Source organism: Protobothrops mucrosquamatus, unplaced genomic scaffold (genome assembly GCF_001527695.2).
Source record: "Protobothrops mucrosquamatus isolate PMUCROS unplaced genomic scaffold, P.Mucros_1.0 scaffold1045, whole genome shotgun sequence".
NCBI classification, from domain to species: domain Eukaryota; kingdom Metazoa; phylum Chordata; class Lepidosauria; order Squamata; family Viperidae; genus Protobothrops; species Protobothrops mucrosquamatus.
The window spans coordinates 134,190-156,162 of NW_015387277.1; the positions used below are offsets into that span (position 1 = coordinate 134,190).

Consider the following 21,973-nt stretch of genomic DNA (forward strand, 5'->3'; position numbering starts at 1 on the left):
TAAAATACCACTTGGAAACACACTGAAGACAATGTTAGAATTTTAAAAGGCAAAATGATTTTTTCAAAAATAATCCTGTGAGACATCTTGTTTCCTTCTTTCAGAAGTTAAACACTCTAGTGGACAAAGGGAATGCTGCAGATATAATGTACTTGACTTTAAAAAAAAATGTTTGACAGTTCCATGTCACAATCTGACTTACATGCTGTCAAATTGCTGTTTTGATGGCATTAAAGAAGACAAATCCACAATGGGCTGGTTAATCCCACTCAGAAAGGCAACATTACAGTTACTATATTGAGTTGGAGAGAAGTAGTCTGTGATCAGATTTAGGATCAGTATTATTCGAACTTTCCATTAATGAATTGGGTGATGGGCTCTTTATCAAATCTAGGGAAAACACAAAATTGGGAGATCTAGCTAACACCCAGGATGAGATGCAGTCTAATTTGGACAAGTTGGAAGACTAGACTGAGAGGAACTAGATGATCTTTAACTGGAAGGATGTAAAGTAATTCATTTAGAGGGGGAAAATGTAGGACACATAGAAGATGGCAAATTCATGGCTTGGAAATACATTATTTAAAAAGAGTTGGATCTGGACACTGACCACATATAAACAGGAATCGGGGATAATTGCCAGAGGACTAACAGAGTTCAGGGCTGCATTAGAAACAGCACTGTAGCAAAGACACTGGAAGTCATTATATTTCTCTATCTGCACTATACTTAGTATGATTCTAGGCATCCATTTCCAAAAGAATAGTGAAATGTTTGAGTGGCAACAAAACTGATACAGACTTGTATCTAGGCCTTCTGAAGACAGTCTTGAAAGAACTTGGGAAGACTTAGGTAAGAAATGATAGCTGCATTCAAGTACATAAAGGGAAGATTATAGTCACAGAAATAATCCTTGATTTATAGCAATTGGGCTTAGACTTTTGGTAGTAAGGCCAGGTGGTCATTAAGTGAATCACGGTGGTTAAGTGAACCCTGCAGTCATTAAGTAAATCCAGCATATCCAATGGGTGGGGGTTTTGCCATTTTTTTCTGCCAGAAAATGGCAAAAAATGTTGCAAATCACAGCCACATGAACCATGGGATGCTGCAACTGGTTGTAAATGCAAACTTGTTGCTAAGTGACCAAAATACAGTCATGTGATAGGGAAAATATTTTATGATGGTCAGAAGTGCTTCACAAGCCGTAAAGCACCCTTTCCGCAGCTGTTCTAACTTCATATGGACTAGTTAAGCAATGGGCTATTAAGCAAGGACTACCTGTAGGCCTAGAAATAATGGTTATAAGCTACAGCTACCTAGATTTTAATTTACATATTACATTTCTGATAGTTGAGTACAAGAATGGGATACTGAAGTTGCTGGTTCTCCATCTACGGGAAGTCTTAAGAGGAATCTAGACAATCACCTTTCATAAATGGTTTAAGTGGTTTCACTGAACACTGCAGAGGTCAGGACTAGATATTTGGTGTGGACACTTCTAACTCCACAATTCTGTGATTCCAACATGAGAACTGGTTGATTTAATTAAATAAATTGCCAATCCTAATACTTACGAATACTTACGAATGTCACTGAGCTCAATCTTACTTTTTTCTGTCCTACAGCAGATACAACATTGGTTTAAATGAGGTGGCAGCAGGGAAGCAGAAAAGCAGAAATTTCTATCCACTAGGAGACTACCAGATTTTTGGGTATGAGTAGAAATAGAATGGAAGGCTTCCAGTGCTTATTAATATGAGGTAGAGACTAATTCCCCAATTTTATCTTTTGCTTCTCCAATCTGTTTATATGTTTTGAAGGAGGTGAAAAGAAAGGTTGGCTCTCCCCTTATTAGCAGATGTCTTTGCTAGTTTAAAGATCCGTGCATATTTAAAACCATTTTAATGAACTGAATGATCCTTATTTTTCAGGCAAACTAACCTTTCATGCTCCTTGTGGAAAAATATATTTACTGGATCTGACAAGAGCAATTTTATAAATGCCTTAGAGTCTAGCAAAATATTCTGAAACAGTATTCTTTATTTAAACTATATTTTGTTTGAAATAAAATGGACATCGTAATATATGTGTATAAATTTATAAGTATTACCTTTCTTTTTCTCCCCCTTCTAGCAACTTTAGGGACTGACATATCACTTGTTTTACTCATATCCTAAGGATAAGAACATTATTAAAATCATTCTGAATTGCTGAACTTTGAGTTCTTAATAGTCAAACCACCATTTTCATATAAAGCAAAAATTGCAGTCAAATTTATGTAAAAATCTATACTAAAACAGTTCATTAGTTTAAATCAATTTGCAGTACTATTTTTGACAAATGGTACATATTCTGGTCATTAATAGCCTCTACTTGGCTCTAATATTCCTACCAAAATAATACTTAGAATTCAAAGAACTGGCAAAGTACTTAAAGTACTTGAGGATATTTAAGCAAGTTTTGAGAAGTTTCAGAAGCACTTTGTAGGTCACATTGTGCTAATTAACACTGTTAACCAATTTAGTATTAAGAAAACTTAAGCTACATCTGCTCCAAAATAATTTTTGACCAAGCCTCAATGTATTCTTTTCCGATCAAATCTATCAATTAATATGTAATGTCATTTGGTGATTTTTTTTTTTGAGAAATAGCAAAGCTGAAAGTATGAGTGAATGAAAACTGCCCATTTTTTATATTGTGTGCATTTAGGGTGCAATAAAAATGCAGAATAATTCAAATGCTTTACGCCAACATACTTCACTGCTAGGTTTTTCTGGAGAATCATCGTCTTTTAAAGTTTCCAGCTCTTTTTCTTCAATTTCAGTTTCAGAAGTTTCATTGTCCTGTTTAACTGATCCCTGAGAGCAAGACAACAAAATATTTGTTTATGTACATGGTCACAATAGTTCTTATTCATATAGTCTATTAATCAGTTTTAAATTTCTGAAGGGACAAATAAACATCATCAAATACATTGTACATATTTTTCATGTTTAAAAACCTGATTTTTATATTTACTTGGAGCAGGCAAAGGTAAAATATTTTTTCTTGAATATCCTCATCTGAGCTTGTTTGTTCTGCAAATAGGCTGTTGTTGCTATCAGAGAGTGCATCACAGATGCTCGACATATGGAACTTGAGAAATTATGTATAATATCTGATTAATGTTTAAACACACTGAGGCTGGATCTCCATTCTGGTACTCACTAGGCAATAGGTTAATTGAAACCAACAAGCCTTATTTTCTCTCACATTATAAAGTGGTTTGTAAAAGCTGCTGAGAGTTATCATTTATTAAACTCAATAATTCCTACATATAGAATTACTTCTTTGTTGAGTATGATTGCCCTAGTCTGAAAACAAAATTGAGCTTTTTTGATTCTTGAAACCAATGATGCACATCCTTAGATTTACTCAACTATTATTTTGAGATTTAAATTGATTATATAATAATCATAGCAATTAACCTGAGTTGCACAAATATTTAACAAGAGTTTGGCTTAATTCATATATTGAATCACTATGTGGTTTGTTTAGTTTTAGTTTGGCACATCGTATGGCTTGCTAAACTATAGTCAATTGCATTTTATTCCATTAAAGCAATTTATACTCAGGCTACCTGCAATGTTTTCAATAAATTATAGCTAAATTAAGGCCTAGGGCAAAGTACAAAGCCTTTTTTTCTATACGAAACTGAAATAAAATTTACTAATCCCCAGATGATATATTTATTAATAATAACCAAATATAATAAATATACACAAAAGACTGCAGCCATATTTTTGATATTTCAAATATTACCAAGGGAATATGTATAAGACAGTATGCGCCCCTGGTCTAAACTAAATTTTGATTTTTAAATTACTTTAATTGTTGTACATATCAAGGCAAAGTTGACTCTTCTTAGAGCTTGATTATAGAATGACTCCCTCAATGAACCACTAGGAGCAACAGCATCAAGAATACATTCTTTGTATTATCACCAAGTGTTTTGGTATTTTCTACCTCTTTTCATTAATAATAATAATAATAATAATAATAATAATAATAATAATAATAAAGTTGGAAGGGACCTTGGAGGTCATTTTTATATTGCTTATTAAATTTTGGTTAATTGTGCTTATTATATACAAAGCATAATTTTATATAATATGTATTTCTCATTGGAACAAAAATAGTCTATTTCCTTTCTCCACGTAACAATATTAGATGATTTTTTTTTGAAACTACAAATTGCTCATAGTACTCTGAAAAGGGAGTAGAAAAGAGAACAAAGACTTTCCTGCAAGATACTGACCTGGTTTGTGCATAAATTAAATCACTATTTTGAATTAACTACAGTGAGTTTGCATAAGCTAAGGTAAAATGAAACAAGCAATATTAAAATGTGAATTTTAGCTTCTACTTTTGGTTTTAACTATTGCTGTTTGTAAATAACAAGATATCATTTACCATATTGTACCAATATAGTCATTGCTTCAAACTGCAACATTCAGCCCCAGCTTTCCCATAGCTGCAGCAGATGTTACAAGGTTGCAGCAGATGTTACAGGAAATGCTGGAGACAAGTTGAAATGAACCTCCTGCTACTGCCACAGCAGGTGCAGAGCTTTTAAAAGTTTCACAGATTAAAAAGCTATGGAAGAAAGCGACAAGCAAATCCTTTAATTACAGCATGCTTAGTCCCACATTTCCTCGCCAATCCTGTAACAATGCCCCACTCAGAAAACAGGCAGTTCACTTTTTTTCTTTCTAATACAATTTACAACTATCAGTTTTTCTTCCTTCCCTTGCTTGGGGTTTCTCTTTTTTAACCAGTTCCAAATAAGCTATTGAAGTCCTTTGAATTATCATGCCAACGCTTCAGGCAAACACAGAAAACTGACCCAAGTTTTGGAAAAAACTTTTTCTGCAATTGCAGAAAAAAAAACCTGCTGTTTGCAAGCTGCAGTTGAATTTCAACTGATTGTAATAAAAAAAAAAGAGGTACATTGAAAAGAGGATAGAGAAAAGGTTAATCCTGTTTAAAGATATACTCCTATACACTGTTACCAACAAGCAAGCTAATAGATTCAGTGAAGCAGTGCTTAAGTGACACATCACATAATCTGAAATTAATACTTCACTTTAATAACTTCATTTAAGGATTCTTACAACACAGTGAGCATAACGTATGTACTACTTTTGTGCAAGACAACGATATAAAATGTGCTTACTAGATTACGGTTCAGTGAGTTGTTTGTACTCCCAAAATATATATTACGCATGCACAAAAAATAAAAGTTAAGAAATCTAAAACCTCACTGGGAAGCTGCTACTAGTCCCTACCAGCCAACCTGTTATTTTATTAACCTTTTCTTGAAGTTCAATTACCAGAACGGTACAAAACATTGCACCTACAGTTATGCTGTACATTTATATTACCATATTGACATTTTCATTTTCCTACAATGATTTCTAGTGTGGAATTTGCCCCCCCCCCACCTCTTCTTTTTACATGTGTGCATAGGGTGGTCATTTTCACTCAATTATTAACAAAGATATTTTTCTTTAGCAGTCACTGCCATTTAAATTGGGATTGTTGTGATAAGGGACATAAAACTGATGGGATTTGGTCATGAGATCCTTACAAAAGGTGTGATACACAGTTAATAATTAAAGAGAAATGTTCTAGTTTTCATTGTAACAAAAGCTTCATCTCTTCAATATTTGTTTGCATAAAAAGGGGGCTTCTACTGTTTAGTTTTAAGCCTCCAGGCAATATTTTACAAATCACAGCACTGATACAGGCACTTCCCTGTAAGGAATATAAAGAGGGATTCAAACACAGTGTTTATGTAATCCACAGTAACCAAAAGTTCCACTTTGTAAAAGCAACAATATTGCTTGTGTATGAAGATAGGGCTAATTTAAGAAAAAGCAAATTAAGCTATTCACAAATCAACAGTTTTATCTTGTTGTTCTGTACCCCAAATACTTTTCATTTTTTCCCTCTCTAGTCAGCTATAGACCAAGATGCTGACATTTATTTGAAAATAAATCTTATTGAATTCAATTAGTTAATTATCTGGTAAAATGGAAATTCTGAAATCCTGATTTTTCTTCTTTCATTACTTTCCCACTTCTATTCCTTTACTCAATTTTAGCCTTCTTGTCCAACATTTTCATAATTTTTCCCTCTACTATATTTCTCTCTGCTGTCTTCAGTCCATTTCTCATTTGGAAAACCCCTTTTGGAATTTTATTTGTCTTCATTCTTCAGTTTGATTAGCCACTGATGAGAATGCCGAGGGCTCAATTAGACCTATTAAACTGCATTGTGCAGTTGTAATTAAACAGTTGTATCTATTTAACTATATTAAGCCAACAAACATATTTTTATGTTCTTGTGAGTTACAATTTTTGATATGCCAACAGTCCAACATGCACTTAACTCAGATCTTGTTTTGGGATGTCTTCTCTATTCTTGTTCACAACAGCATCTGACCCACAAGCCTAGGAATCAGTTGACAGAGTTGAGCAAGTTCTGAAGATTTTCCTTGTTCACTAAAGAAAACCCCCCTTTTATTTTATTTTTTTTAAATTCTAGAGAGTGTAAAACAGTAATATAGCCTAAGATCAAAGCTGCCCCTTGAAGGAGTTCAAGATATAGTGGACGTCCTTTATAAGGATTGGAAATGCAACCTTTTGACACTGTATAGCTGTGTCGGAGCCAAATTTGTTACTCTCCTCAGGTTCAGAACTACCCCATCTCTTTGTTTGTAAGAAAGGATGTAAGAGGAATCCAAGGAAGATTGTGAAGAGAACACAAATATTGCAAAAGTCATGGGCTGGTGGTTTTTTGACCAGCCAACTGTCAAAAGAGAGCTACCAGGCAGCTGGTAGGGGAAGTCAGGGAACAAGCAGAGAGAACAACGTAAATAATATTGTGCTATACTCACTAAGAAGAACATTGTTTTCTGCTGGAAATGTTAAACTGAACTATGCACTTGGAGAAAACAATTCCGACTTCTTCCTATCATGGTTTCCCTACCCTAATCTGAGAGAGATATTTCTGACTCTGACATAGTGAGAGCTAGGGGCATTTGGAAAGTTCCCCCAGGTCTAGATTGAATCAAACTATAAAGCTCCATATAGGGCAATGGTCCATAAACTCAGGTGGTGGAAGGATTGGTTATCTATCATAGTACTTCTGTAGATATGAATTGAGTGGTAGGAGAAAAGGAGAAAAAAATTGCAGTAAGAGATACTTCTATCAATTCTTCTCAAATCCCTGTTAACAAGCTTTTAGTGCTACAAAACTGTTGTAAAGATCCTCCAATCTATGTAAGAAATACATTTTAAGGTTTAATTCCTTTTGATGTGTATATGATTATTTCTTGTCTTCTTTTTTTTAATTGCCTCAGGTTCTATTATAAATTCCTTCCTTTATAGACAGACTTGACTGCAGGCTGTAAATCTATTAAGCCATAAATAAGATGACCCATTCACACTTCTAAACTTAACTGTTTACTTAGTATGCATTTTCAGTATCTGGCTGCACTTGTATTAAAAACATTCTTTTTATCAAACTTAAAACACCTTCATTGTATGCTTATTTGATTGTTCCTTGGTAACTACAATTGGGTCTTGGCTTTCCTCCTTTATTCAACGCCTATTTTTAATGCATTTGCAAATCAAGGCCTGGAAGGAGTTTCTCTTTCATCTGTTCTAGAAGTCTGACAAAGGAAATTGCACTCCAATCTGGAACAGGTGGCAGCATAATCTATTGAAAATGGGTCCTGTCTCATTAGGAAACTCTCCTGAAAGTTTTAGGCAGCCTTACCTAGAACAGATAATAGACTTGGCAGGGAACATGAGGGACTAGTTTGATTTACATCTTCTCACTTTCCCTGGCCAAGATGTAGGTCTTTCCTTTCATTTTCCTTTTAGAATAAATGGTTATGAAACATTTATACATTTCACCTATTTGGATGTTCAAGCCACATTTCTAGTTGATAGTAGCAACTAAGAAAACCATGGTGTCAATGAAATTCTGAACTTGGGAGCATTACTGCTTTGTGCCTTTAGACTGTTTCTCATCCATGATATTTATTGGCTGGCTAGTAACCTGTGACTTGATAACTGTCTCATTCTCTTTGGGTATTTTAGACTTTGATGCTATTTTCCATCGGTCTAAATGAATCTATGACATACGTTGCCATATGAAAGCTGGAATTAATTATAAATGTACCCTCTATATTTCAATATTTTGTAATTCTATTTTATTATCTCTTTGGAGTGAGAGCAAATGAAAAAGGAAATAAGCTGAAACCTCCGGTCCTTTTATAAAAGAAGCATTATTTTTTTCTGTTGTTTCACTTCTACAGTATTATGGTGCTTTATTGTATTATCCATTTCTACAGTGAATCTGTTTCTGCCAACCAAGAAGTAGTGAGATAAAAATCAGTTTCCAAGTTTTAATGATTTCATTGATATGTTTGTATCTATGTACGTACTTCCCTTTTTAAATTCAAGGGTTTTTTCCCCCCTTAAGAACATGAGCATTTCTTCCTCTATTTTGGGGCAACCATTTGGTTGTTCTATTGTATATAATTGAACTTAATCCTGAGTAGTTCTGCAAGTTACCAAGTTCACCAGTGGACGTGATGAAGATTATACTGATTCTGATGGGCTTTCCACGTATGTGCAAGGAAGGAGTTAAGGAGGCAGCTCTAATTTTTCCACTAAAAAAGAAAAAAGTACTTTGCGTATTCACTGAAGCAATCTTTTCAGAAATGCCACTGCATGCACGCACATACACATACATGTTCTGGAAAATGTCATGGATGTTGTAACAGCTTTACTGTTGGTTGCACTATATCATAAAACATTATAAATGGAAAAGCAAACCTGAAAGCGATAAGAGCTGAATAAGGCTTCAAATTAAAATTGAATGTTTTAGAATGTGTAAGTATACAAAACAGCACCTGTCTGTAACTCATTAAAGTCACCGTGTCTCTTTTTTTTAAAACTATGGAGCTATTGCAGGAAGGTGATGGCTGCAGCCACAAGACTGTTAATAATCACCTCTTTCAAGCGGAGTTTAAAATGCTGCCAGCCCTATTAGGCATAAGAACAGTTCTTTCAAAGGTGAGCTTTCTGCTCCAATAGATTTCCCATAATCTTACCAGAGAGGCAGCATTCCATTGCCCTTTCTTTTGCTCTCTTTGTGTTGCATAGGGATGGATAAAACTTCAATTTTTGAAGTTCAACCTCTTAAGACTGCTGGCTTTGGCCAATAACACAGTGATGCCACCATTGATGGGAACTAGAATATACCTTCCTCCCTAACCTTATAGAAAAGAAGTTGAATAAATAAAGTTGCACCATTGAAAATTGGCAATGTGAACTAGAGATACTCTAGAACAGAGTTCCTCAACCTTTCCAGGTTGGCGGCCCCGGAGGGAGGGAAGAGGGGATGATTTTGTGGGAGGATGCGTACACAAGCACCTGTTGCTCATGCGAGTGAGGCTAAGAGTACCCGTGATGCTCGTGTGAATGAGGCCCTGAATGCCGACACTCATATGAGAGGGGCTGTGCATGCATGTGCGTGCCCCAGCCAGCCAGTCATGTGGCCTGATTGTGAATAGGCCATGGACCGGTAGTGGGCCATGGCCCACAGGTTGGGGACCCCTGCTCTAGAAGCTATAAAATAGGCACATGCAGACCACAGCTTGCCTACACATTTTAATTGCAAATTGAAATATTTATCTGAAGCTACACATCATAGTTATTGCTGAGAATTACCTCTTCCCCATATGAAGCAGAGATTTTCTGGAAAATAAGAAATAAATACGGTATATGGCCGTATATGGTTAAAGCTAGATGTTTGATGTAGTTTGTAAGAAGTGGGAACAATCCGTAGAGTTGTTCAATTTCAGAAAATCCAGCAGGAAATCACGAAGCCTATTAAAGAAATTAGGCAGTGCTAGATAGCCCACATGACAAACATTCAAAGTAACTCCTGATCAAATAGCATCTTGAGTTGTATCTCTCTCCAAAGCTCCAAGGGTGAAAGATTTCATCAAGAAAGCTCTTCCAGCTTTTCAATGTCAGGCTGAACGCCTGAGTAATATGGTTTCTTCACCATAGAGGAAATCAACACTGCCATCATTAATCTGAAATATGGTAAAGCACCAGGTATCGATGGCATTCATCCAGAATTCCTGATAAATTCTGAGAGGCACAAGGAATTGGATTGGCAAATTCCTTTCAGACATAGTTTCTAATGGCTGCCTCCCAAAAAAGCTAAAGTAAAATCACTTCAAAAACTTGGAAAGAACAAGACATGAGTAAAAATTGCTATTTAATTAAATGAATAAAATATAGTTTTATGAAGAAACATCATCATCATCTGGAATACTTTTGCATCTAAATTGCTTTGTAAACTTTCCTTCAATTTAGCTTTTCCCTCATTTACAAAATCATTTTAAAAGACTAACAGAAATATTAAAAGAAATTATTATATATAATCTGAGGGACAGCTAAGCCCTTTAATTCTAAGTTTATTATTTTCAATGTACTGGAGATACTGAAAAAAATAATAATTTATAATACAATTTTAAACATACACCACTATGTTTGGGGTTCTGCTTTTAAAGAACAAAAAAATCATTTCCACTCTTTTATTATATTAAGACAATGAGTACAAAGGTACTGTATGTTGCTAACATGTCATCCAATTGATTAAAGTAGCTTCTTCTTACTATCAGAGTTTTTGTAAAACTTTTAAACTAATTATTTATCATACTATTATTAACAATCTTAGTTTTGCAATGTAGACCTATCCTAGAAAGCAGCTCCTTAAAACTATTATAACCACTTACTTTAATAAGAGCTGTTAATTTTCTTCGCTTGGGACCCATTTTTTGTTCATTTTCTTCTGTAGTGTCTATGCTTTCTTCTTCATCTGTTTCTTTAACAACTGTAGTGTTAACCGATGGCTGAGACTGAAAAAATGCCAATATGTAAGCACTTAAGCAATAGATACAAGAAAAAAAGTGTAACAATATTTTCCATTCTAGTCAGTTAAAAGAATTTCCATAGAAACAAGATGTCAAAGTGTAGTCATTTCATTGTTCACTGTGTTGAGCTGCCCCATGTTCATACTTAACATCCTGAGCTCTTAGTAGCATGTTGAGTACCATCTGATATAAGGTCTCCATCATCTGACACTATCAGTCATTATATACTGTCCATACAGTTTTCTTAGTAAAATTAAATGTGATTTTTCAATTATTTTCTCCATACAGGTGATATATGCCTTAAAAGTTGTCAATAAAATGGTCAATTGCCTTCAGAATCTTCCTTATACCATTTTTTTACCAATACAGTAGGTGATATGATCATCAAATCTTGGATGACTCAGCTGGGACCCTACATTCTTGATGGTGGTTAAGGTGCTGGTTTAGAAACCAGGAAACTGTCAGCTGGGGACTGTTGGCCAGTCACTCGCTCTCAGCCCAACCTAACTTCCGGGGTGGTTGTTATACGGAAAATAGGAATGAGTTATTATGAATGTTTGCTACTTTGCGTTACTTATAAAGTTACAAAGGCAGGATAAAAAAAATCTAATAAATAAACAGACAATACACTTGCTTCTCTTCACTCATCCTTCTTAGGGACAACTTACTATGATGAAGATGGTATAAGAGGACCTATGGGGCATACCATACACATAGCATCTCATTACAATATTTAAATAGTAAGTAACACTGAACTAAGTTTAATCAATACTAAATAAATTAATTACCCTGGATAGCATTTTAAGAATTGTTCTCTGAAAATAATTGTTATTTTTTAAAACTGTTGCATCAGAAAAAAAAACCTAATATTTTCAGGCTTGCAGGATAAATGTTAAGTTCAATGAAACATACAATTCAATTATTTTTATTGACTCATCACTCTTCTTATGTGCTACTTTGGTTTCTAAATTATTTCCACAATGTAGAATGTTTCTAGAATCTTTTGTATGCTCCTGAAAATGAGAGACATACATATACTATTTATATCCTTCAATTATTTTGTCAGAGAATAGAGAAAAGAAGGCTTTTATTCTAAAACCTTCAGAAGAACTGCAAAGGGCAGAACATTCATTCTCTCACGAATAAGCAGAAACGTTCAAAATCTGGGAACAAATATCAATGACTGTGTGAGATGTCAATCATTGCAAATAGCATATAAGTGCTGGAAGTCCTTTCTAGCTATTGCTTCCTATTGTTACTTGGAAAACAGTAATAATGGATGTTACAGAAGAACTGGCTTTTGACTATATGATGGGTAGCTCTTGTGATCTACTCTGGAAAGCTTGGTCTATTCAACTACAATGATAATGTTTTGAGATTTACTTTTTCTATAATCTAGCCAATGATCTGAATTGTAGCATTATAAAAACATAGATATTCTGAAAAAATCTTGAGATAAAACTTATTAATAGAAATCAAATTATAAGATAACTTACCGGCTGACTGGAAAATTTAACTTTGGGATTGTTCTCAATTTCCCACAATCCTTCATTAAAGCCCTTTCTTTTATTTAGCTTGCCATATTTTTCTTTATTTTCAGCATAGGGAAATATATCCTTTGGTCCCAAAAATGCACTACAAAGAAAATAATGGGGGAAAAAAATCTGCTTTACAGTGTTTTAAGTTTTACTCTTTACAAAAACTGTTTGCAATATTTTTAAATGCTAGGATTTTACACCACTTTGGACAGGAGTAAGTACTTCATAAATACAGTATACTATGTGACTTCTTAGTAAATAAGGAGCCATGTGAAGTGACTAATATTTACTGCTATGTAATGTAAATCTGGAAAGGAACAAGCAAGATACTAAAGTTTACATTTGATACCAATTAATCCAATAACATTGTGCTAGCTCAGCAACATTGTTGCAATGAGAACCAAAAAGAGTACAGAGAAGAGCAACAAAGATGATTAGAGGTCTGGAGGCTAAAACATATAAGGAACGTTTGCTGGAATTGGGTATGTCTAGTTTAATGAAGAGAAGGACGAGGGGGGACATGATAGCAGTGTTCCAATATCTCAGGGGCTGCCACAAAGAAGAGGGAGTCAAGCTATTCTCCAAAGCGCCTGAAGGCAGGACAAGAAGCAACAGGTGGAAACTAATCAAGGAGAGAAGCAAACTAGAACTAAGGAGAAACTTCCTGACAGTTAGAACAATTAACCAGTGGAACAACCTGCCTCCAGAAGCGGTGAATGCTCCAACACTGGAAGTTTTTAAGAAGAGACTGGACAGCCATTTGTCCGAAATGGTATAGGATTTCCTGCCTGAGCTGGGGGTTCGACTAGATGACCTCCAAGGTCCCTTCCAACTTTATTATTATTATTATTATTATTATTATTATTATTATTATTATTATTATTATTATTATTATTATTATTAAGAAAGAACTATATAATGCAAAATAGCTATGCTATAAAACCTTTTGGCACTACTTTATTAGCCTCGGTGACAACAATTGTGTTTGATTCTATAGGTTTCAACATTGCTGCTACATACAAATTATATCTCAAAAGACAAAGACTGCAACAAAGACCTCACATTTTCTCTCATTATCTGCTCAGGCAGGCAGTCAGCCCTCATATTTCTGTTTTCAATCCTGTCATTTATTGTATTTATTTTTACAATTGTTTATAGCATACCATAATCAGAAGATTCTGGGCAAGTTACAACATATTAAAATATTAAAAAGCAGTAATAGGTCAATCTTTCCAAACACCTCCATCCTCATGGATATCAACGACAATGAGAACCGAATCCTCAGTAAATAAAAGTTGTTAATGATCTTAACTTCTGTAGAAAAGTTTCAAAGTCTAGAAGCTATTTAGAGAAGACCTACTATGACATTCATAGCCTGAATGATGTTTTCGCCAGATAGGCAGATTCAATTGTGGCAATTATTCTTTCTGAGGCAACCTTGTCCAGGTCCAGGTAGTCCTCAAATTAAAACCACAATAGGGACTAGAATCTTGGTTATTGAGTAAAGCAGTTATTAGGAAAGATATCAGTGACTGCTTTACTCAATGACCACAATCCAGGCGCTGTTACTTAACAGTAACATTGAATGAATACATTCTACACAATAAGCTGTATATATTGCAAAGTACATCAATAAAACATATCCTGACTGCTTAATTTAGAATGATTCTCATAAAAGCTACTATATTTTCTTTTTCTTTTTTATGCATATTAAGTTAACCCTTCTTCTTTCTCTTAACTCTTTTCTATTTGATCTTACATTTTTACTTTCTGATAAAGAAGTATCCAGATAACCATTTGTTTTAACAAAATGCAGGCAATGTACCATTTCATTATAATAGTTTTAAGATAGTTCTTGTGGGCAATTATGACAATGCTGTCATAAAGTTGAGGCACCTACATGATTGGATCTAACTTTATAATGGTTGCTAAGTGAATGATGATGTTGTAAGTCTGAACCCATTCTCCTGAATGGGTGTTTTTTTGCTAGAAACTGGCAAAAAAGTCGCAAATTGAGGTCATGTGACCGCAGGATGCTGCAACCAGTTGTAAAATGTGAGCTAGTTATCAAGTGCCTGAAATGTGAGTGGGGCAGTGCAATATTTTATGACACTCAGAAGTGCCAATAAGTTGAGGACTATCTCTAGTACTTATGGCAGACATAAATGGATGCTAATGCTAAAGTTATGTCTAATTCCAAGCACTTGGAGGCACGGTAGAAAACAGGAATAAAACCATCATCTTCTAAATAAAAACCAAGAGAAAGTCAGCCTGTAAGCAGAGAATGACCAAATTCTATTGTTAAATAAATATTAACAGAAGAAATACATTCTTGCATTTTAAAGCTGTACTGTCTGTACATCAAACTATAAGAACTGTAATTAGGGATGTATCTGCCTATTTATCTTATTTTAGTTTTAGAAATCATTTTTAGAAGAAAAGGCTTGGTGGCAACATTTTCAGATATTATTAAAAAGAAATAATAAAATATTGGGGATTATTTGCCTCATTGTCTAATATAACCTTGCCCCAAAAAGACTTACGTTTCATGAGTGCCAAAAAAGAATATAGGCATTTTATTTGTCGGTGGTTTGACTGCTCCATCAGGAACTTCATCAACCTACAGCAACAAACAATAACAGCTAAATAAAAAGATAAATCTAAACCAAATATGTATAGGTAACAAAGGATTTTTTAAAAAGCATGTGTTAAATTCAACCATAACATTTCATGAAAAGTATAGTTTGCTTCCATCCAAGACTGAAAAATGTGATCATTAAAGAATTACTTTAATAAGATAACTCCTTTGAATAGTGGCATACTTGAGACAATGAATGAATGGTACACAATATCACTTAATGGAGATTAATCTAAGGTATATTCATGGCAAAAGCTTAAGCAACAGTAGCATCTGAACACGGGAAATATAGATGTGTATTTGTACATTCATTCTGTCACTTGTATGCAAAGCATCCTATTTGTGTCTATGCTAATATAATTATTTTCATATTCTGATTTAAGCTCTTCATCTTGCCCAGAGTCACTGTGGATAGAGAGATGGGTGGCATATAAATTTAATAAATAAATCTACCTCAAGGCACATGAAAAACTAGTTGGTTGATTTGGTCTTAGCTTAATCTGTCCTTTAGAAGAAGTTTACTGGCAATTGACAATAGAGGAAAGCTGATTTATTTTAATAAAGTCTCCCTCAAGTCAAGCTCAACTCCTAGTTCCTGTCTGAGAATATAAATGTTATTTATATATATATTTCTTTTTATAACAATGCATACTGGCTTGCTGTCACTTTTGTGGATTTTTTTTTTTAAAAATTGTCTTGATATTTCCTGGTAGTTTTCCAGTCAATGGTACCCAAATCCAATCCTGCTTAGCTTTTTGGGATCAACCAGGATTGGAAAGATACTATTTACTTTGACTTTTATTTTCAATAGTGCACTATTGTAAGGGACCATTCAGCATCAAAATAATAGAAGGCTGCATGGTGTAGTTGCCTATATGTCAACAAAGAAAGTTTAAAGGGATTAACCAATATATAAATGTTAAATTAGATTTTATCCAGAATTATTCTATTTATTTAAGTATGAAAAATAACTGCTAACTATATTGTCAACTAACATAGCAAACTGAGATCACTGTTTTTGCTATACGTTCAAGCTTCTCACTGAATTTGATACTCATTCGTTTTTCTACCTTAGAGCCATTTATTTATCCATTTATATTTTTATTCTATCTAGATATATACCTCATTAATCAACAACAGATAACCACACATCAGATGTGAGCTTCTGAATGCTCATGGCACAATACAGGTGCAAATCTTTGACTGCTACATCTTTTTGGTGGCTTGTATTTTAACAAAATCATGTAATTGCTAGGGATACACTTTGCTAAGGAAGGGCCACAAGGTATTTTGGAGTAGGCATTGGTGCATTATCAGTGCCTTAAACCAAATGCATATTACTCCTGGGATCATGCAACTGTGCAATCCCTGGATAACATAGCTTCATTTGGTGAATGGAGGAATGCTATCTCCAAACAACATTTTGGTTTCTGATTAAAAGTGCAGTACATCTCTTGTAAGCAACCTTCTGGAATACAGAGAATCATATAAAAAAAGGAAAACAATCCAAACACAAACCTCTCTGTCTCTATATACTTAATGTAATAGTCCATTAACATATTTAATAAACAGGTTATAATCCAGTTGAGATCATTTATATTTATCTGATGTAAATGGTTTAGAAACTGTAGTTTGGCATTAAAATGAAAAAAGAGAAGCTAATAATTTTTTCTTCATTTTTTTAAACCAACTGCTACTGCTGCTACTTCGGTGTTGTTAATCAACAGTTTGAATGATCTGTCAAAGGAGCAAACATAATGTGTACAGTGGTTAGGTGAAAAAGGGGAAATCCAGAAACTACAGTTTCTAATCTCAAAGGACAGATTTTGTTCCACTGGAATACTACAAGGCTATTTGCTAATTGCTATTTGCTAATCTGAAAAAAAAAAAACCCACAACTTGATACAACAGAGTTCAGCTGTTGTATTATGAAGATTTAGTTGTGAACTAGTTTTGTACATTCTGAAGAGCTGGAACCTGTGGTTTGTTCAAATCTTGTAGTCACATTTAACAGAAAATCCCAAAGATGCTTTTTCAATGGACAACTGGACTTCCTTGTTTTTTCTTTGAAGACGTTTCCCTTCTCCTCCAAAAAGCTTCTTCAGCTCTGAGCGAAACGTCTTCAAAGAAAAACAAGAAAGTCCAGTTGGCCTCGTGAAAAAGCATTTTTGGGATAAATTATGACCCGGATGACTGAGAATCTCCATAGACATTTAACAGAAAATATACAACTTTGCTAAACGCTTTTTGGCATCATTCTAGGCAATTTCTGCACTGAATTCAGCAGCACTAGTAAACCATCCGATATTCTAAAGCGAATAGTGATAAAATTATACATTTAAGAATCCTTTAAAACAGTGGTTCTCAACCTGTGGGTCGGGACCCCATTTGGGGTCGATCGGCCATTTCATGGGGGTCACCAAGCAAGGCTGTCCGCCATTTTTTTGTCCGCCATTTTTTTTGTCCACCATTTTTTTCCCCTTTTCCGGCGGGTGCCTTACCTCCCTTGGGCTGGGCCAGCTGGTGGTCGGCCTGCTCCATCTCTGCCGCTTGCCAGCTACGCCTCGGCCGGCGCAGGGGGCGGAACCACGCATGCGTGGCGCTCCCGGGCAGGGAAAGTCCTCGACTTACGACCGGTTGGGTAATCCTCGACTTACGACCAGTTTAGTCCTCGACTTACAACCGGTTTAGTCCTCAACTTACAACCGGTTTAGTCCTCGACTTACGACCGGTTGGGGTCGCGGCATTAAAAAGGTTGAGAACCACTGCTTTAAAACAAGACTACCATTTTAATGCATTTTCTAATAGCTTTCTCTGCAAGCAGGCTCACAGGTTTCAATCCATCCAATTTGGCCAAAGTCAAGGTTAGGTCCCTAGTGCTGAAATTGCAGACACACCACATTATACTGAAATATCCCGGTCCGCACATCCCTCTGAACGATAAAAAAAAAAAAAAACACAGTCCGCTGAGGGGGCTGAACTGAATCCGAAACTAGCTCTCCGCTTTTAGGGTACTGGATCGCCTCTATGTACTCGAAGGAGTAGATCACCCTCCATCATCAAAACAAGGCGGCTGAAAAACCAGCGTGTGGGCTATCTGCAACGTGACTAGAACTCACTGCCGTCAAACAAACACGCCCACCCACCCCCTCCGCTTGGGCCGCTAAGGCCAAGGCGATGAATTTAAGTTCAACGGGAGATTCAAGGGCCTCCCGGGCTCTTCGGAGCAAGGGGGTCCGGCGGGGCGAGGTCCCGAAGCCGCCGCTCTTCCAAGGACGGGGAAATGCGAGAAGCCCTTTTCCTCAGCTGGGGAAAGGGCGGGAGGCGAAAGGAGGGGGGGGAACCTTACCCGGGCCGGCCAATGGGGATAGCCTTTCATTTTGGCGAAGATCAGGTCTCCCGGTTTGAAATCGCGGCTCATGCTGCTCCTTCTCGCTGCGCCGGGGGAGGCGAGTCGGGCTGAGGAGAACCGAGCCGGGGCTGCAGGCGAGCGCCGTCCTCAACAAGCCGCTGTTCGGCGGGCGGAGCGAGGGGGGGAAAGGAAAGGCGGTAGGGAAGAGGCTGAGGGGAGCGCACGGCTGTTAGAAGCCCGCCGTTTCCCCTCACCCGTTTTCCCCCGACCACGACGGGCCGGGGGAGGCGGGTGCGCCGCAGAGACCGCCCAACCCACCCTTCCCCTGGCGGCGGCGGCCGGGCCGGCGCGGCTCCCGCCCGCCCAGCCTTCATCCTTCCCGTTTTGGCGGGAAGAAAGTCCCCCATCATCATCAGGAGAAAGAAAGAGCAGCCACCCACTTTCTCCCCGCTGCCGCCGCCGGAGCTCGACCATTCCCGAACCCCGCTTACCTGACCCGCGCACGCGCGCCAAGCCCCCACCCCCCCACCCCCCGCCGCGGCGACCCGTTGCTCTACCTTNGCTCTACCTTCCCCCTCCCCCCCGCAATAGCCAAACCGCGGCCGCCGCGAGCTCGAGGGCGCGCACCCGCCGCTCCTCGCGCTCAGCCGCCTAGGGCTCGCTCCGGCTCGGCGCGCACCAAAAGGCTGCTAGAAAACGGAGGGGGGGGGAAAGAGGGGAAGCCAGGGCAGGCGAGGTGGGAGAAGGGTGCGAGTTCAGTTCTCTGGCCCGTCTTCGTTGTCTTACTGGGCGGGGGGTGAGCGCTGTATTGAAGTCAAGAGAGAGAAAGGTCCAAGAGCCGGCCCCGAGAGCCTCATTGATCGGAAGCCTCCTTCTTCGAGCACAATGGTTCGCTCCGCCTTCTCCTCCTTCTGTTGGAGCGTTCTTGCGGAGGCCGTAAGGCAAACAAGAGGGAGTTCGTAGCGGGGGGGGGCGGGGTGTACTTCAACTTTGTATGGGCCTAATGATATCGCCGAAGGGTCAGCCGCGGGTTCCCTTATATCCTATGTTAAGCCAGGTTTTGTTGGTGTGGGGTACTTGACCCTGGTGGGACAAAAAAAACAACAGAACAAAACCCAGGTCATACAGGTACTTATTGGGTTTCCTATAATGCTCTGTGGATGGACCATAAAAGGTTTGCATTCAGCTGGATGCAGAGTGTTTTCTTCGTGAATAAGTCAACGCTGGCTTTGATAGAACTTGCTCCAGATGAAGGTTTGCAGAGTACAGTTTAAGTAGGTTTACAATAGGACCCTCTGCACTATTTATTTATTTTTACAATTTTACCATTCTCTTAGGAGGTCTCCAGTGAGAAAACAAGACAAGTGAAATGTAAACATCTTGCCCAAGCAATCGGGTCGGTCAAAACAGATTTTTTTGTTTTTTATAATTGTGGTTAAGGACTTATTTAGATTAAAAAGTAAATAAATAATATGTGCTTTAAATGGCACTATAGAGTACGATGACTTGATTAAAGTTCTGTACTAAGAAGTCAAATTCAGATTTAATACTGTATTACCAAGCAGAGTTTTTGACTGAGGCTGCTTCTAATGCAACAATTGAATATAGTAGCTGTGTAGCTATTAATAAAAAGACTGTTCGTACAATATGCTTTCTGGCTGATAGTTAAATTTATACTTAATTCAGTGTCGTAGCACATCACACTGAGCCACAGTGGCTGGGTTTGCATAACTTAGCCAAACATTCTACCTTGCTTGTTTATCAAATTGATATCTCACAAATGTAACTCTTACATGTTTATTTTTGCCAATATGGTTACTAGTGAACCCGTGTGACTAAAGATATTTACTTGCTACACTCTTTTCAAACTGACCGTGGAATTGTGAGTTCAGTATTCTGTGCCAAAATTCAGCAGAGACCAATCTTTGTTTTTGTATAGAAAGCATACTAGAATGTAGACTTTTCAATGTTTATTATTTTACCGGTATATGCATGACTAATTTATACTTCACCTTTCCTTCAGAGGCTTGAGGCATGTTTATAATCTTGGCCCCATTTTTACCCTGCAAAACAACATGTGAGCTGAGTGACAGGCACAGAATCACAATGGGCTTTCACTGCTGTGGAGGACCTGAACCAGCCTAGTACTTTAATCACTACATCATTCTAGCTCTTTACAAAATAACTGTAATTAAATCTTTTCTGCTGGGTTTGCATAATACTCATGCTAAAATGTGGTTGTTTTGCAGCTCAGAGTGTTGTAAAATGCAGCCAGTGCGATTAGTTTTCTTGAAGTAATAATTGGATTTATTTGGTATACAGAGTTTATTAACTTTGGGATAAACAGCCTACATAAAGCAACATTATGCCTCAGATAACTGCAGGACTGTCCTCAGGCGGGGTGGAAGGAGATGATGGCATGTGGCATGACAGAAAATGATACAACCCTCCTGATTTTCCAGAAGTCTTTTCTTGATTGCTGGAAGGGACAGAATTATGGATTATCTGAATATTGATTTAATCTTAGATAACATGTATGTACCTGCCATCAATTCAAATCCACATTGAACTAGAAAATAGGTACCGTAAAACATTTTTTTCCACTCAGTTGAATTGGACATAGACTTATTATGATTTAAAATATTGCCATGAGTTTCAAAAAGGGAATGATGAATACTAAAAGCAATAAATCTAGTACCCCACATCTTCTATATAACATGAAATACTGCCATTTCCTCATGAGTAGCTTTGTGCTGGTGATACTAGCTGGATTTATATAACACACCAAGATTAAACACAGATGGCTAATTCAAAGTGTGAGGTAAGCATTGCTATATTGGATACAGTTCTATATTCCATATTGAAAACTACTATAAAGAACAAAAATATATGTTGTGAAGTTCAGAGTGCCATTTCATATCTTATATAAAAAGACAGTGGCTGTAGTTGCATTGAATTTTAACTCATATATACTTAATATGTTGCTTTAGAAAACTAGCCTTGTGCAATATGAAATTATACTGATTGGATCTGCACAAGACACACTAAGGGGTCAACTAGCTAGCCATATTTTATGCCAGTATATATTGCAAATTCAGTCATTGAAGGTTTGGATAAAAGAAGAAACCTTGTATTCCTTAATGAAATTGGATGTGCTTTCCTCTCAGTCTTGACTCCTAGTAACTGCCTGTTTTTCAGAAGTGCTTGCTATTGCCTTTTTCCTAGGGCTGAGAAGGAGTAACTCACCCAGAGTTATCTAGCTAGCTTCATGCCTAAAGGGAGGATTACAATTTAGTCTTTTGATTTCTTGTGCAGTGTTAAAAATGATCATATCTAATTGGCTCTCTTAATGAATTTATTTATTAAATTTATATAGCTACCCATCTCGCTAATGTGACTGTGAGTGTCTTATGAAGTTAAAAATCCAGAAAACAATACAA

The 21,973-nt window shown here is 36.8% G+C and overlaps 1 protein-coding gene across 1 annotated transcript in view; it reads right to left on the reverse strand.

The window, feature by feature from the left end:
• PSIP1 (PC4 and SFRS1 interacting protein 1) overlaps positions 1-18,685 on the reverse strand; it is a 29,107-nt gene extending 10,422 nt beyond the window's left edge. Inside the window, exons 1-6 of the mRNA XM_015820039.1 lie at positions 18,531-18,685; positions 15,087-15,163; positions 12,502-12,640; positions 10,868-10,990; positions 2,757-2,858; positions 2,111-2,173 (exon numbers count right to left, since the gene is read on the reverse strand). Coding sequence (XP_015675525.1) covers positions 2,111-2,173; positions 2,757-2,858; positions 10,868-10,990; positions 12,502-12,640; positions 15,087-15,163; positions 18,531-18,602 — 576 coding nt within the window. The 5' untranslated portion in view covers positions 18,603-18,685. The remainder of the gene's footprint in view (positions 1-2,110; positions 2,174-2,756; positions 2,859-10,867; positions 10,991-12,501; positions 12,641-15,086; positions 15,164-18,530) is intronic.
• Between the last annotated feature and the right edge of the window lie 3,288 nt (positions 18,686-21,973).